The 17,831-nt window shown below is 39.5% G+C and overlaps 1 protein-coding gene across 8 annotated transcripts in view; it reads right to left on the bottom strand.

Annotated features, from left to right (window-relative positions):
• AKR1D1 (aldo-keto reductase family 1 member D1) overlaps nucleotides 1-17,831 on the bottom strand; it is a 90,113-nt gene that overhangs the window by 25,484 nt on the left and 46,798 nt on the right. For 5 of the 8 annotated variants that reach the window (XM_029233215.1, XM_029233216.1, XM_029233219.1 and 2 more), the window contains exons 1-3: nucleotides 13,965-14,154; nucleotides 6,224-6,391; nucleotides 2,590-2,706 (exon numbers count right to left, since the gene is read on the bottom strand). In XM_029233215.1, the coding sequence (XP_029089048.1) occupies nucleotides 2,590-2,706; nucleotides 6,224-6,391; nucleotides 13,965-14,057 (378 nt within the window). In that variant the 5' untranslated portion in view covers nucleotides 14,058-14,154. Of the gene's footprint in view, nucleotides 1-2,589; nucleotides 2,707-6,223; nucleotides 6,392-13,964; nucleotides 14,155-17,831 lie in introns of those variants that run through there. The other 3 variants (XM_029233217.1, XM_029233218.1, XM_029233223.1) reach the window with 2 other exon arrangements.

The following is a 17,831-nucleotide window of genomic DNA, read 5'->3' as shown; positions in this document are numbered from 1 at the left end:
TGAGGTTGGACAAGGAATTGAGAGTTTTGTTTTGGATAGTTTGAGTTTGAAATGACTGTTGGACAGTCAAGTGGATATTTGAAGAGAACAGAGAAGTCTCAGAGAGTGGCTCAGAGAGAGGTCATGGGTACAGATAAAATTTGGGAGTCCTCAGCATATAAAATGGTATTCAATCCATGCAACTGGATGAAATCACCTATAGAGAGAGTATGGCTCAGTAAGACAAGAATATTGAGGATAAAGCAGCACTGGGCAAAACATTTGGAGTTTAGCAGAGAAGAAGCTGTCAAAGAATCACCAGAGGGTGATATCATAGAAGCCATGAGATGAAAATGTTTAAAGAAGGAGGCAGTAGTCAACTGTGCTGAAAGAGATCAAATAAAATATGAGGAAAAAGTGTCTACTGGATTCGGTTGGTGGCATAGAAGTCTTTGTAGACCTTGATAATAGGAATTTTTTGTTGTTGAAAATCAAGCAATTGGATAAAATCCATTATATTCTTAAAAATTTTCCCTAATTTTTCGCTTTGCCATCTCACCTGAATTAATCTTTCACCTGGTGATAACAATTTCTCCATGCCCTCTTTAGCAAAGATAATTTCACCTCAATTTTCTTCTATTTCACTGAAAGCAGGAAAAAGACTCCTTTCTCCTCAAAGCCATGTAATCATTCATATTAACTACCCTGGTTACCTCTGATTTCTAAGCCCTTTGACCTTCTCAACACTTACGAGGCTTATTTCCACTCCAGACTCCCTCCATATTTCTTGCTTTTTGCACTTCCTAATTTTACTTCTGACCTGAAATGGCTTTATATCTCCATTATGAACTCTTACTATTAATAGTTTTTACTCTCCCAAATTTTAATTAAGTCCTCTCCAAGTCTGAACCCACGTTAGATATTTCTATGATGTTCCACTGTGCTTACTTTACTAATCCCTTCATTTGGATAAACTCATTGTCTTTTTCCTCCTTTCCTGCTCCTGACTGTAAGGCATTATTAGAAGAATAACTCAACCCTCTAAAAACCCATGCTATTGACCTTCATTCCTGTTTAGCAATAACTTCGTCTTTTTAAAATGTCTTATCATGATTTTTTGTACTTTTTGTTGTTCTGAAATTGTGTCTGCTTATTAGCTTTATATTTAAAAAATAACAAAGTGGTAAAATATTTTAGCGAGAAAGGTTTTTCTTTAAAAAGAATCATGAGATTCAAAAAGCAAGTGATGTTTTGGCTTCAAAGACTGATTTCTCAATTACAGGAAGTACAGGTTCATTTGCGAGGTAATGTCACTATACTGTGTAATTTCTCACTGTTAAAAAAAATTTACCTTCTCTGTGTCCTTGAGCCTTGATCCTATTTAAGAATAGAAATAGAATTCCTTTATTTACCTTCTCTAAAAAGATTTTACAAGTCATTAGTCAGCCACAGAGGAGTAAATTTCATTTTCTCACTTTTAAATACAGGTTCTTTCCAAATCTGTAAGACTCAGCTTAGAACTCTGCCATTTGAATAAGAATCGAAGTTAGTTGAGGGAGGAGAAGGGCTAAGGTCAAAATCCCAAGAGCCTGAAATAAAAAAATCACTGTAGTCCACAGGACATTGCGATTATTAGGCTTGTGAGGATAAGGCAGAAGGTAGTGTAGTATAAGGGAACACGTATGAGGTTGGCATCAGGCGACCCAGGATCTGGTTCCAATTCTGATGGACTTTAATCCTAAGTAGTTCATTGCTTTTCTCTTCTGTGAAATGAGGTTTTTGGGATATATAATTGCTAAGGTCACATCTTGGATGTGACCACAGAGGAGAGTTAATAAGGAAGGTGCTTCCAGAGAAGAGAACGGGGCAGCCAGGTTGGCTGTGTAAAGAAATTCTGGCCACTGCAATGGCAGAGAGTCCTTGTCTCTCCTGTCCAGCAGGATCTGGCTTACCTCATGCACAAGTGGTCAGTTTTGTTTTTCAATCTCTCCTTCCCTCAGTGAAACTTTAAAGCAGCTGTTGCTCTTCAGCAGTGTATACCGGGCGTGTTGGTGGTGGTTAAGCTGAGTCCGTATATTGAGAAAGTTCAAGGAAGGAGTGCATTTGAGTTAGAGGAATAGATATCACCTAGAAGTCCCGACCTTGGAGCTGCCTTCAAAAATCTGACGACTCTTTGGGTTATTTTCCTTTGGAGAGGGTGGAGTGTGAGTAGGTTTTCAGTTGTATTTATTATTTTACATTATGTTGTGCAGGGATGTTTTCGTGACTGTGTGAATGGGAAGAAGGGTGTGTCTGGATGCTGGACAACTGCAATGTGGACTACAGTTAGCAGACTACTTGTTGGTTTGATGGAGAGCGTTTATAGCTGCAAAGACATGATATAACAGACACTGCATTGGATTATGAATCTAGAAACTTGGGATCCAGGCCCGAGTTGGCTACACATAATCTTTCTTGGCATTTGTTGGGTTAGGTCAGTACTATCTGATTTACGGTAACAAAACATCATAATATTCTATGGTGCTAAGTAATGAACGAGCTTCCCGTACATAGATGTTGGCCCGCGGTTGCCAAAGAGCAGAGGCCTTACCTTTAGGCATATGAACTTACCTTAAAAGCCATAGGTATTTCAATGATGTAAAGATCCACATAATCTAGCTGGAGGTCCCTGAGCGTCCTCTCCAGAGTTGGGCGGACCATCTGTGGGTCATGATGTGTAGCCCACAGCTGAAAGAAAAAAAGGGAGATAGTTAACTAATATCCTGATTATTATTATTATTTTTAACAATAATGCAGCCCTTTAAAATTTTTTTTTACTGTTTCTTTTTTTGTGGCCGCACCGCGCAGCATGCAGGATTTTAGTTCCCCAACACCCATGCCCCCTGCAGTGGAAGAGCAGAGTCCTAACCACTAGACTGCCAGGGAATTCCCCAGCCCTTTATTCTTTACAAACACTCATACACATTGTATTCACCCATTTCATTTCACAAAAATATGTTTACGTTGCAGTGTCATCTGAGTATAGGTTGAGCTGATATAACTTGACATCCAGAGTATAACTTTATCCAAATGTAGTACCAGAGATTTAAAGATCCATCTGAACCACAGAGTACCTAATTCAGCAATAAAGTCTTCCTCTGCTCTGTGCTAATTGCCTAATCGACTCTTTGCACTTTCACTTTTCCTCATTGTGTAATTAGGGAACATGTATCCGACTAGTGGTTCTGATCTGGCTTGGCACTTTACTTTCATTTCACTGATAAAAGGTGTGCTTCATCTGAGTAAGAAATATGGTTGTGTATGTGTCTTCACCAGATCCTCCACATTGTGATGGGTGGTGCAGAAGCTGGTGAAATTTTAAATTATTGCAAAAGTTTAGATCCCTTTTCACTGCTCCTTTGTTCTCATTTGGTTCACTTCCTCATTTCCCCAGGAAAATTCTGCCAATCCCTACTAAGATCTGAACCAATAATGTTACCAAAATGGCAGCACGGGAGACCCCAGCCTCCAGTCCTCCAACAATGATCAACAATTAAATAGCTATCCATGGGGCATCCCTGGTGGCGCAGTGGTTAAGAATCCGCCTGCCAATGCAGGAGATATGGGTTCGAGCCCTCGTCCAGGAAGATACCGCATGCCGCGGAACAACTAAGCCCGTACGCCACAACTACTGAGCCTGCGCTCATGAGCCTGCGAGCCACAACTACTGTGCCCATGTCCAACAACTACTGAAGCCCGCGTGCCTAGAGCCTGTGCTTCTGAGAAGCCACCACAATGAGAAGCCTGCACACCACAATGAAGAGTAGCCCCTGCTCACCACAACCAGAGAAAAGCCTGCATGTAGCAACGAAGACCCAACGCAGCCAAAAATAAAATAAATAAATTTATATTAAAAAACAATAAAATAGCTATTCATGAAAAAACAAAACAAAACAGCTATTCATGAATACAAATGGGGAGATGTTGGTCAAAGGGTACAAACTCCCTGTTATAAGATGAATAAGTTCTGGGGATCTAATGAACAGCATGGTGATTATAGATAACAATACTGTATTATATACGTGAAAGTTGCCAAGAGAATAAATGTTAAATGTTCTCATCACAGAAAATAAATGGTAATTATGTAATTATGGAGATGTTAGCTAACACTACGGTGGTAACCATTTTGCAATATATAATTGTATCAAATCAATGCGTTGTACACTTTATAAAAGGCCATATGTCAATTATATCTCAATAAAGCTGAAAAAGTAAATAAAAGGAATGTAGACAGCTTAACATAAATAAGAAAAAAAAGAAAAAGAAATTACTCTTTCTCTGAAGTGTTAGGTAATGAAAGATTAAGCCTTGGGTTGTCAAACTGGAGCATGTGTACCCTTGAGGTCTGTAAAACATGGGATAGTGAAGGGTACCCAGAGCTTCAGGATAAATGAATACATCTTCTTGGAGCATCAAATTTGCTTACATATTTTTTGGAAAAAAAAGTTTTGAATTTATGTACATTTTTTGCCACAAGTTAAGAGCAAGCAAAATTAGCAAAATTTGATTTTTTTCCTATGTTGGACAATAATTTTTTTTCTTGCCTTCAGAGCATAGAGAAGGCAATGTGAGAGTAGAGAAAAATGTGTTTTTGTTGTTACTGTGGGTCCTTTTGGTGTATTGGTGAAATCTCATCTAACTGAAAATTCTGTTTTATGTTTTAATCTATTTTTATTCAACAAACATGCAGTACTAGTTGTAGGTACTCTTTAAGTGCTTTGTAAATGTTAACTCATATCAAGCCTTGAAATGAAATGAAATGGGTGATTTAATTCAGTTCAATTTTTTCATCATGATAGGTATTCCAACAGCTTTAATGGTTTACCAAAGAGATAAGAATGAAAGTTTTTTTTTTTTTAATAAATTCAAAAATATTTCCAGCTTTGGGCAGGCTTCTTTGGCTCAGGTCCTCAGGATATGAGTTCAAGTTTATTTTTCCCCAGAAACACTTGGTGAGTTGTAATGAGAGACTCTGTAATAACAAAATCTTTAGGAATCAGGCTGTAAAGCTATAATAAAGTGAGAAGCTTCAGGCTGATATTTTGGGACAGTGGCTCTACATGGCCCCTTGAAATAAATCATAGCCCATAAGTGGCTGGTGACTTGGGGAACTGCAAACTCCTGGAGAGGCTGGAAAGGAGTAGGGAGGATGGGGTTCTGGGGAGTGAGTGAAGTCAGAAGCACCATTTTGTTCTCTTTAGAAAACTTAGGAGAATTGTATTACAAGTTCTCTAAAGTTATACAGTTTTATTCCTGCAAGGCTGCCTGTAAATATGTATCCTATATTTCCACTGGCTTTCATTTTATCATGATGCTTTATCTTTCTGATTGCTCTTCAATGGATAGTGATTTCTGGAGATTTCAATTTCTCAAAAGGTAGTGATCTAAACAAAATGTGGTATATCCATACAATGGAATATTATTTGGCCATAAAAAGAAATGAAATTCTGATATGTACTACAACATGGTTGAAAGTAGAAAACATTATACTAAGTGAAAGAAGCTAGACAGAAAAGAACACATATTGTATGATTCCTTTTGTATGAAATGTCCAGAATAGGAAAACTAAAGAGACAGAAAGTAGATCAGTGTTTACCAGTGAATGGGGGAGAGGGATAAATGGGCAGTGATTACTAGTGGGTAAGAGGTTTCTTTTTGGAGTGATAAAAATATTCTGGAAAAGGTAGTGGTCATGGTTGTACAACTTTGTGAATATACTAAAAATGGTGAACTTTATGGTACATGAATTATATCTCAAAAAAAAATAGTGATCTATGGACAAATAGGCATATACAGAAGAAAAAGCTGCCTCCTTTTAAAAGAAGTTTTGACACATGCTTATTATAACATGAACCACCTCCTTACTTCCCTTCACTCCTCAAATCAACTTTCTTTGTAGATTTGGCTCTTCCGTATTGTCTTAAATCAATGCCCAAGTATGAAGAAAGAACTTTTCCCTAAACTTCATGGGGCTAATTAGTCCCTAAATTCTTGGCAAGATTGAGGAATTTGGCAGTTAAGAACTCACTCCTCAGGACTTCCCTGGCAGTCCAGCAGTTAGGACTCTGCACTTCCACTGCAGGGAACACAGGGAACTAAGATCCTGCAAGCCTGCAGGGTTTGGTGAGTTCAATATTCTTCAGCAGAGAAAAGAAGTCAGACCCACCATGAACGTAAGTCGTGTAGGGTGAAGGGAAGACCTCACCTTTCCGCAGTAGAAGATATCCTGCCTCTGCACCTTTCCTTCTGCTATCTTCTCCCTGATGGCCTCCCCCACTTCGTGCTCGTTCTGGTAGAGGTAGGCGCCATCAATGTGCCGGTACCCCGTGTCAATGGCAATTTTCACTGATCTTGCACAGGTCCCCTTAGGGGTCTAAAATGATAGGGGGGTTGGGTTGGGGGAGAAGAGAAATGTGTCTTTTCTTTAATCATTCTTAATCAGGACACTTGGCACATACATCGTTTTATAGTGAAAACGACAAATTCGGACACCTAAAAGGACAAGAAAGACCCCTGCGTAACTGGGTAGGATGAAAGAAAGAAGGGAAAAGGAAGAGGAGAGGAAGTGGGATGGGACCTGCACCCCTTGGGGGAGCTGAAGGTGAGGAGAGGTTCCCGTACCCGGGGAAGCCCTTCACAGCGAGGAGATCAGTTGGGACAGAAGGGGAACTTCGGGAGCTATGAGAGGAGAGCCCAGCAACCTGTCTGTGGCAGGCAGGACAGAGTGAGACCTACACAGATGGTCCTCACCACAGCCCTGTGTGCCCCAGCCTGAAAGGTGTGTCGCCAGTGTGTATGGGGGCTGGGTGCTAAAATGTGGGGTTTGGAGAGCAGACCCGGGGAGAAGACTTCTGTTGACTGTGCGGAGACAGCCTGAGGGGATGGAAGTGAGGAAATCCACAGCTAGGAACGCTTGTAGAGGAAACCCAGACCGCCATAGAAGCGAAGCACCATTGTTAAGTGACTTGCAAGGGGCAGGACTGCCATTGCAGCCTCTCTCCCCGCATAAGGCCCCTGCCTCCCTGGGCACGGGGAAGGGCTCCTGCCAGGGCAGGAGCTCTTGTGACCCCCGTTGTTGCTGCATCCACAACCCCCTCCTCGCCGGGGCGGACTTGTGTGCTCCAGGGCAGCCTCGGGAGCAGACCCCTGTGGGTGGCCCACATGCAGAGGTGGTGCTGAAACCACAGCTGAGCCCCAGGGGCTGTACAACTGAGGAAGAAAAGCTGAAGTCTCTCCTCGCAGCTGCCCAATCTGTGAACTGACGACCCTGCGACCAGCTTTGTAAGCCAAGTGCCTGCAGAACATCTAAACGGACAGCAGCTGCTCCTGCAGCCAAGACGGGCCTAGCTTAACAGCTGTAGACTCTGTGGGCACTTGCACAGGGGGTCGGGCCAGCCCAGAATCTGAGCTGCCCCCATAGTGCACACAGCAGGTCCAGATCCATGCTTACTGCAATCCTGGGACATGACTTCAGTGGATCTGCGCTGGTGGCCTGGTGAAAACAATGTCTGAGGGACACTGGGGCCAACTGCAGGCATTCCCACGGTTAAGGTGGGGACGAGAGCAGTACCAACAACAGTGTAATCTAAGAGCTTGTACAACAGGTGAAGGTGACACAACAGAGCACACCCATAGGTGAACAGCTCCAGAGGAGGAATGCTCCAGTCCCACCTACCTCACACTGCAGATCAGAAACACAGCTCAGAAACAGATCTGGGGGATTCTACTCCAACGACTAGGGAGCAGACCCCACCCCTGACAGGGCAGTGACAACCAGAGAGCAAAGGGGAGGCCCTGCTCAATATCCAGTGCAGGTTCTGGTCACCACAACATCAGTCACACCTCCTGTCAAAGGGATAACAGCCAGCATACACTGAGGAAAGAGGTGGCAGACATCTATACTAAAAAGAGCCCTCACACCAAAAAATATTAAACCCATGCAGGCTACACAGGGATGTTCCCACATAAAAATAGCCCTCTGTGCCAGTCTGAGGGTCTGGCATTGAGAGGAAGGACCCCCAGAGCATTTAGCCTTGAAGGCCAGTGGGGCTTGAGTGCAGGAGCTCCACAGGGCAGGGGAAACAGAGACTCCACTCTTGGAGGGTGCACACAAGGTCTCACATGCACTGGGATCCAGCACACAGGAGTACTTCCATAGGGACCTGGGCCAGACCTACCTAGGGGTCTTGGCGGGTCTCCTGGGGAGGTGAAGGTAGACTATAGCTCACTGTGGGGGCAAGGACACTGGTAGCGGAAGACCCAGGGAATATTGATTGGAGTGAGCTCTCCCAGAGGTCCACATTTCAGCGCTAAGACCCAGCCCCACTCAATAACCTGCACACTCTAGTGCTGGAAAGCCTCACACCAAACAACCAACAAGATAGGAACACAGCCCCACCCATCAGAAGACAGGCTGCCTAAAGTTGTACTGAGTTCACAGCCACCTCAAAACACACCCCTTGACATGGACATGGCCCTGCCCATCAGAGGGACACGACCCAGCTCCACCCACCAGAGGGCAGGCACCAGTCTCTCCCAACAGGAAGCCTGAACAAGTCCCTGGACCAACCTCACCCACCAGGGGGCAGACACCAGAAGCAAGAGGAACTATGATCCTGCAGACTGTGGAAAGAAGACCATGAACACAGAAAGTCAGACAAAATGAGAACACAGAGAAATATGTTGCAAATGAAGGAACAAGAAAAAACCCCACAAGAACAACTAAATGAAGAGGAGATAGGCAATCTACCTGAAAAAAGTTATATGACCTTTAGAAAAAAGCAAGAAAATAATTGCCATGAAAGTTAGAAGATAAATTACCTCTTGAGGGAGAGATGGTTTTGAATTGGGAAGGGCACACGGAGGGTTTCTGGGGGTTGGTATATTCTAATTTTGGATCTGTGTGGTGGTTACTCAGATGTTAGCTTTAAAAGTATTCACCCTTCCATATATTTCAAATTTTTAAATGTTAAAAAAATAAGGAAGTAGATCAAAAATAAAAGGTAAGTGACTCAAATAAGTTCAAAACTTTAGATCCAAAGAATGTAGTAACCTGGGCATGAAACATCCATTTTTGGCCTTGGACCTACTATTTGTCCTCCTTTGTTTGGATCCAATTGGCTGCCAAGCTTTGTAGAGTCTACCCCATGATTTGTATCCTTCAGCCAAGTTACTTCTTTTTTAGGCCCCAGCCAAATTATTTTCCTCACAGCCACCGACCAAGTTTAAGTTCTTATTATTTTTTGCCTGATTTATTAGAGAAGCCATCTCACTTGATCTCTATGTATTTCGCCTCTTCTCATTTTAATTCGTTTTAACGTTGGCAGGGTAATAGCTTTGAAATATGAACCTACTTTTTTCTCCCTGGTATTTTTTTGTTACCATCTACCCCCCCCACCCCCCCCCCGGCAAACCATTTTTTGTAGCTTGATGTGCAGCATTCATTGCCTCTGGAGAGGAATGATATAAAATGCAGAAGTCAGTTCCTGGTATTTGCTTTCTAAGAGCCAAGCTTCTGTGGCAGGAGTTGTGAGTGTGAAGGGGTCACAGGTACTGCAAAGAGCTCAGGATACACACTCTACTAAAAGTAAAAACAAACACCAGCTGAGTTATTTTCTTTGACTCTTAAAATACTAGCTCATATAGCGTTTTACAAAAATATAAATGTTGCCATTACTTAAAAATTATTAATTACTTTACAATATTCTTTGAAAAATGTGAGAAGATCAGGCCACACTGGACTTTTGTTTATGCATGACAATTAGCTGTAGCGGAGAAATTACCATCTTCATTTAGAATGGTGAGTGGAATCCCTGGTACTCTGTTTATTGTGTTTTGTACCATCAATCGTCTCCTAAGTGTTGCCTGCACATGTTTTTTGTGTTTTTTTGTTTTTGTTTTGTAGCAAAGAAGAAGAAAGCATTTCTTGCACTTATATCTACTATCAAAATGGGAAAGCAGAACAAAACTGAGAAATAGACTTGGCTCTCTAGGGCCACTTATTTACGGTTCCTGCCTTGTCCCTGGTCCCTTTAGGTAGAGATTGTGGGAACATCCTCAACCCTGACAAGGATTTCATGGACCAAACTCTAATCAGGTTCTTTTGAACTCTTTTCCAACATGGACTTTCATACTCATCTCTGCTCTGTCCAAGCTTAGCAAGAATCCTGCTAAGTCAGTTTAACCACAACCTCTCACCCTCCATATCTGATCATGCTTGATATCAAATCAGGTTCCTCCTCCTCCACCATGCCCCAGGAGATGTCTAGTCACCCAACCCTGTTTTCAGCAAGAATCCTGTTAGGTCAGTTTAGCCAGAATGGCCCTGTATTCCTGATGTTTCCTCTTAGTAATTTTCTACCCACAGATTCCAACCCTGCACCTTGGTTATAAATTCTCACTTGCCCATGTATTCAGAATTGACACCAATCTCTCTTCCCTACTACAAAATTCCATCACAGTGGCCCCTTGATGTTTCAGGCTCCTCCTTAGTACTCAAGAGATTGGACTTCACCTCTCCTTTGCCCCATATACAAAGCCTTTGGCTCACTCTTCAGACTGAAAACTGTTTACAGCTATAGAAATCTTAACCAGAGCCACCCAGGAAGGGATACTGGATCAGTTACAACCCCAATCTAGGCTACTCCTTCCCTATAGCTTGGTGTTTCATGATCTACCCCATAACTAGATTTGTTCACTGTTACTTTCATCTTTGAACAAGCACTTCAGCTTTTCTTTATATTTTATTTATAAGTGTATTTATTTTTTCTGCCTCAGTCACTCACAGATTTCAAATCCCTTGTTTCTAGTCCATTGTTTCGATCCCTGTGTTACCTAGAAAAATGCCTCATACATGGTAGGCACACAATAAATATTTATTGAACTGAATTATTACCCATTTTCCAAAATATTTACCATTGGTCCCAGATTTGTGTCATTTGCACACTTGGTAACATTCTTGAGTTTTACTTGAACTTTTTGATAAATACTGGTTATTAACTCATGGGCTGATATATATAAAAACCAAATTAATTTCTATCAAAGCAGAAAAATGAACAAGATTCAAAACTCTTGCCTATTGGACTTTCTCAGACAGAGATATAGGGAGAGAGACAGGAAGAAGGGAGACTTGCTGGGAGGCTATTATAGACTATTTCATCCCTGTATGAAAACATTCTGGGAATCTGTCCTAGGGAAATGGTGCATAGATAATTTGTACAGTTCAGTTTTCATTAGTTAGTGATTGTCAAGTGAGGAAATGCACAGAGCGCTTGGTGCTACTAAATGCTGGTTCCATCTCAAATTCCCTAACTCCACAGGCATGAAACACCTTAGTAAGAAAGTCGGGCATATTAAGAGAAAAAAAATCTTTGTAAGTCCGGAGAAGCTAGGCTGGTTGGCCTCACACAGCTGCACGATAATGTTCCTCCGGGATGCTGTTCTATAGTTCCTGTCGCCACGTGTGTGACAGTGGAGTCTCAAATGGGCAGATGCTGGAGGAGAGGTTATTGTTAGTCTTCCTTATCTCAGCCTTTCATCTCTGCTCCTACCCCGACTCCCCCTGAAGACAAGCCTAAATCTTCCCCTGGCGTCTGCTAACTTCTGTATCAAAATGCAACAGGATCCCAGGACAAATATTGACTGACTTGATTATATACATGAAATGTGAAGCATTTCAGTTAATGAGTTACCTCAGCCTGTCATTCTCCTTCCATCTCTTGTGGAATGAAAGGTTTTGAAAAGCACCTCAGGCAAGCTGAGGAGAGAAGACTGAATTTTGGCATCAGATTTCATCTCTAGGACTAAGATTCTGACGTTAAATCTAATTCGGTACTTTTATTTCCTGGTGACCGACTTGGGCATGGGTACTCCTAGTGTCTGTCTCATCAGCCCTGGGTAGATGGTGAGGGAGTTGTCAGTTGTATGGCTTTGAACAGAAACTGCTGAGTGTTCCAGCTAGGAGATACTCTACCCTCCCCACTCCCCGTCTCCCCCTCAACCTAGCTCTGCCTATACCCCTCCCCCAAATCTTCCATGGTGGGCATTTTTCTTCACATTAGAGTTTCCAATTTTGTGAGACATACCTTTAGTTCTGTATTTCTGATCACAAATGTGGTTTGTGCATGCACAATCTTCATTTCTAATAATATTCCTCGAATGCCATATTCTCTAACTGCAGTAATGTCTTATCTTCTGAAGTGAGTTACAACTCTTTTTGGGAAATGACACATGAATGCTTTTGAATGTCTCCATCCTGTAGCATTTAATATTACTAGACACATAGCAGGCACTTAATAATATTTATTGGTAGATGCAGCACTTTGAGCCCCACTGAGTTTCAGGAGACAGATAGAGAGACAGAGAGATAGATAGAATGATAGATGTGCAAGCAAGGAGCCATATAATTGATAGTCATTGAAATGAGTAGAGGCATGACATAATTAGATTCATATCCTAGATGTATCATTCTATCCATCTATCTATCTATCTATCCATCCTAGGTACTTTCTGGATATATATTCCTAGATACTTTCATATATAGAAATACATATAGAAAGTCATAGAAATATGCAGCTGCATTGACATAACATACATTTATAACAGGTAATATAGTATAGGGACTCAGAGGATAGGACCTGGACCAAAACTGCATTGGTTCAAATTCCAGTTCTCTTCCTCACCATTATAAGTTTGGGACATTTTACTTTATCTTGCCATGTTTCAGTTTTCTCATCTGTAAAATGGTATCTCTTTCATAATGTTGTGAGGATTAAATTAGAAAATGCATGTACTATAAAGTACTACAAAAATAATAGCTAAATTTTTCTGTGCAATCTTCCCTATAAGATGTAAAATCCATCAGGAAAGAGACCATGTCTTGTTCAGCTCTATATTCCCAGTATAGTATGTGTGCTGGGTGTTCAGGTAATCCTTGTCAAGTGAATGAAAGGAGATATATATATATATATATATATGTGTGTGTATGTATGTGTGTGTATATATATATATATTTATATATATATATATGTGTGTGCATCAGAGGATATGGAGATGTAAATGCATACAATAATAATAGCTAAATTTTTTTAACACTTAACCGTGTCAGGCAGAGGCATGACATAATCAGATTCATATCCTTGCGCCTCTGTGCTTCTCTTTCTGCCTACGATGTCCTGCCTCAGCTCTGCTTCTCTGCCTAGCTAACTTATACTTAGTTTAACAGAGTTCATTCACACATGATCATTCAAATTTCAGTAGCATTTCTAGATATAACCACTGTTTATTCTGGTAATTAGCATTAAATGTGGAATTGCAATGTGGAAAGCAGAAAGATATTTTTCTTACAAGTAGAAGCTTTTCTGTGTTTTAATGGAAACCCACTTCAGTCCTCATGGTCAAATCTAACTATTCCCTTTCCTGTGTTTTCAGAGATACTGTTTAAAATTCTCAGACAGCATTTACTCTTCATTGTTCTATGATTAATTAGTTATTAGAGTCTGTCTCCTCTATTAGATTTTTAATCCCTAGACAGCAGAGACACTATTCTCTTCATATTTGAAGCTTCTATAGCCTAGTGCTTCATACATGGTACGTTTTCACTAAATGTTTTGTTGGACTGAACTAAAAATTCTCAAATATGAACTTAAAAAAATCATAAACTCAGAAATTTTACGTACTTCAGTTCAACCTGATAACCAGCATTCAGGCTGAATTTTAGTAAAGGAAGCAGAAAGGTCCCATTCTTTAAGCCAAGATACTTTAAAATCATAAACTGATTTAGTTTAACCATTGGCTCAGTACTTATTCAGCCAAACAGCAGTCCTTCAAGGTTGCATTCATTATTACAATAATTAAATCAATGAAATCCATTCAAAATGAATTACAGATTATCCTTTAGGAAAGTGTTAATTAAAAAAAACCAAAAAAACAGAGAGAGATAAGCTTACCAATCTAGGTTCTGAGTAGGTACCAAGACCGATGATAGGAATGCTGTTTCCATCACTTAGAGGTATGCGGTGATATGCAGCACTGAGGTACATCTTGGAAAGTCTGAGGTTTCAATTTCTAGAAATGATTCTGAACACCACAGAAAAGCCTTTTTGAAAAGGTGTCCTAATGCCTATTTAATCAAAGAAAGGAGAGCCAGAGGGAGGAGCAGTGGGAGGGAAGAGAGATTTCTCAACCTGTTTTTTTTTTCAGGTTGTTCTGGAAATCCTAATTGAGGTTGTCCTTTGAACTTATCAGAGGCATGTAAATAATAACCCATTTTGATCTTATGCTTACTTCCCTGCAAAGAAATGATTTTAAAAATAAAAGGAAACAAATCTAGCTGGCTTCTGTCAGCTAGGATGCTTTGGTTGGTAAGTAACAGACCTATCACAAATTCTCTGAAATAATAAAAGAAATTTATTGGTCTATATTCCTGAAAACTCCAACCTTAGGGCTAGCTCCAGGTGTGACTAAGTTTTCCAGGACTTCCCTAGAGATTTGGGCTAGCAGGACTGGGAAGGGGTCTGGTATTTTTTATCACCTACTTAAGTGGGAAACTGGACTGGAGGGGAAAATGTTATGGCCGGGAACCAGTTTTTCACTCTCAGTTCATTTCTCTGCCTCCTTGCTCTCTCAGTGGATTTTCTCTTTATCACTGAAAGATGGTAACCAGTCCTTAGAGTGACATGGTTCCAGACTCAAACCCAACAAAAAAAGGGATTTTACGTCATAGCTCACGCAGTAATCCAGAAATAGGGTCCAGTTGGCCTCTTTCTTAGTTCCTGGAGCCAACCACTAAGTCAATCACAGGGGTCAAAGAAAATAAAAGACTGATTGCTTTAATGTAATTAGAAGCCATTTCTAAATTTGGAGTTGGGCTTAATCCCACCTGGGGAGATTCTGGAGATGTTAAGAAAAAGGAAAGGAGTAGCAGTTAGTGAAACAATTAACACATGTTTATTATAGTCTTCCTCCAAAGGATTGTGCTGTGTATGAGAGTTTTGGACCTGGTGACCTTAAAGATAACTGTGTCCATGATGGTGAAAGTATCCTGAAGTTTGTCTCTAACTGACTTGTCTTCTCTCCAGGACAACCTCATTCTTGCTTACACACACATTATCAGCCAGTGGACACAATAATTTCAACTATGTTGGGGCAGGGTGAAATATGGGCAGTAGTGATCTTCAACATTGTTTGTAATTTGATCCAACAAACACTTATTGTGCACCTTTGTGTGCTAAGATGTTGGCTATATATGTTTCTTTATTTTTCTTATTTTTGACTTTTTTGGTGTTTAGCTCCATGAATTTTAGCACATGTACAGATCTGTGTAACTGCCATCACAATTGGGATATTGAAAAATTCTATAACCCGAAGAACTCCTTCATGCTATTTGTTTGTAATCAAAAGCTCCCCCACCAGCAACTCATAAAAATCATTATCTGTTTCCCGTTGCTATAGTTTTATCTTTTGAGAATATCATGTGAATTGAATCATATAGTATGTGACCTTTAGAGATTGGCTTCTTTCACTCAGCATAACACCTTTGAGATTCATCCAGGTTGTTGTTTGTATCAATAGCTTATTTGTTTTTAATTGCTGAGTAGTAATGTATATATACATTATATATATGTGCCACAGTTTGTTTCTCTATTTGAAGGACATTGGTTTGTTTCCAGTTTTTGATGACTGTGAAGACTGCTGCTATAAATATTTGTGTACAGGTTTTTGCATGAATATTAGTTTTCATTTCTCTTGGCTAAATACCCAGGAGTGGGATTGCTGGGTCATGTGGTGTGTTTAACTTTGTAGGAAGCTGTCAAACTGCTTTCCAGAATGATTATATCATTTTGCATCCCCGTTAGCAATGCGCGTGAATTGCTATTTTTCCGCATCTTTGACAGCACTTAGCATTGTTGGTATTTTATAATTTTAGTCATTCCGATAGGTTTGTCATGGTATCTCATTGTTAATTTTAATTTGCATTGTGGATAATGATGTTGAACACTTTTTCACATACTTATTTGCCATCTATATCTCCTCGTGGTGAAGTGCCTATTCAAACATGGGGGTTCAGTGCCCATTTTTTAGTGGGGTTGTCTTCATAGTGTTGAGTTTTGAGATTTCTTGGTAAATCCTTGATACATGTTCTCTACTGAATACATGGTTTGCAAATATTTTTTTCTCAGTATGTAGTTTGTCTTTTCATTCTCTTGACTGTGTCTTTCATGCAGCAAAAGATTTTAATTTTGATAACGTTCAATTTTTTTGTATTGTTTTAGAGTTTCATGTGAAAGAACTTTTTTGTCTAACCCTAGGTCACAGAAGTTTTATTCTATTTTTTTTCTAAAAGTTTTATATAGTTTCATTTTTTCCATTTAGATCAATAATCCATTCTGAGTAAATTTTTGTATAATCTAGCATATTTAGGTAGAGGTGTTTTGTTTTGTTTTACGTAAGGGTATCCTATTGTTCCAGTTCCATTAGTTGAAAAAAATTATGCTTTCTTCACTGAATTTCTTTTGCACTACTGTTAAAAATCAAAGGTCATATTTGGGTAAATCTACTTTTGGACTTTCTACTTGGTTTCATTGATTTATGTGTCTCTTCCTTTACTGATACCACATTGTTTAAATTATTCTAACTTTATAAAAGGACTTAAAATCAAATGGTATAATTTCTCCAACTTTATTCTTCTTTTCCAAAAGTATCTTAGCTATTCTTATTTATTAACTTTCTATATAAATGTTAGAATCAGCTTGTCTGTGTCTTCAAAAGTCCTGCCAGAATTTTTTGAATTGAGTTAAATCTGTAGATCAATTTCTTATCTTTACTCCTTTGAGTCTTTGAATCCATGAACACAGTATTTCTCTCCATTTATTTAGCTCTTCAGCATTTTGAAGTTTTCAGCCATACACATCCTATATTTGTTTTGTTAGACTTATACCTAAGTATAGGTATAAATATTTATTTTTTTAGAGCCATTGTAAATGGCATTTTAGAAATCCTGTTTCCAACTGTACATTGCTAATACATAGAAATAGGATTGATTTTTATGGCTTCGATCATTTAGTATTTATTGAGACTTGATTTGTTTTTGTTGCCTGACATACTGTCTATCATGGAGAATATTCCACATGTGCTTGAGAAAAATATGCAATCTGCTGTTTTGGGTAGGGTCTTCTCTAGATGTCTTTTAGATATAGTTGGTTCATAGCATCATTCAAGTCCTCTATTTTTAAACTGATCTTCTGTCTTGTTTTATCTATTCTTTAGAGTGGGGTATTGAAGTTTCTGTTACTGTAAAACTGTCTATTTCTCCTTTCAATTATGTCAGTTTTTTGCTTCATATATTTTGTGGTTCTTTTGTTAGAGGCATATATGTTTATAATTGGTATATCTTGATATATTGACCCTTTTGTCAACATGTAATGTCCTTCTTTGTCTCATCACGATTAGTGACTTCAAGTCCATGTTGTCTGATATTAGTATATCCACCCCAGGTCTCTTTTGGCATTTTTTTATTGCATGGAATTTATTTTTCATCCTTTTACTTTCAATCTATTTATGTCCTTGGATTTAAAGTAAGTCTCTTTTAGACAACATATATTTGGATCATTTTTAAAGATCGATTCTTCCAATCTCTTCTTTTTAATTGGAGGGTTCAATCCATTTATAGTTCAAGTAATTATCGATAAGAAAGGATTTACTTCTGCAATTTTGCTATTTGTTTTCTCTATGTCTTATTTTCTTTTTATTCAAGAAAGGATTTACTTCTGCAATTTTGCTATTTGTTTTCTCTATGTCTTATTTTCTTTTTATTC

This window comes from Monodon monoceros, unplaced genomic scaffold (genome assembly GCF_005190385.1).
Source record: "Monodon monoceros isolate NGI ecotype Baffin Bay Population unplaced genomic scaffold, NGI_Narwhal_1 Super_Scaffold_2, whole genome shotgun sequence".
Taxonomy (NCBI): Eukaryota; Metazoa; Chordata; class Mammalia; order Artiodactyla; family Monodontidae; genus Monodon; species Monodon monoceros.
Note: the sequence above shows the minus strand (reverse complement) of the source record. Positions and strands in the feature narration are given on the sequence as shown.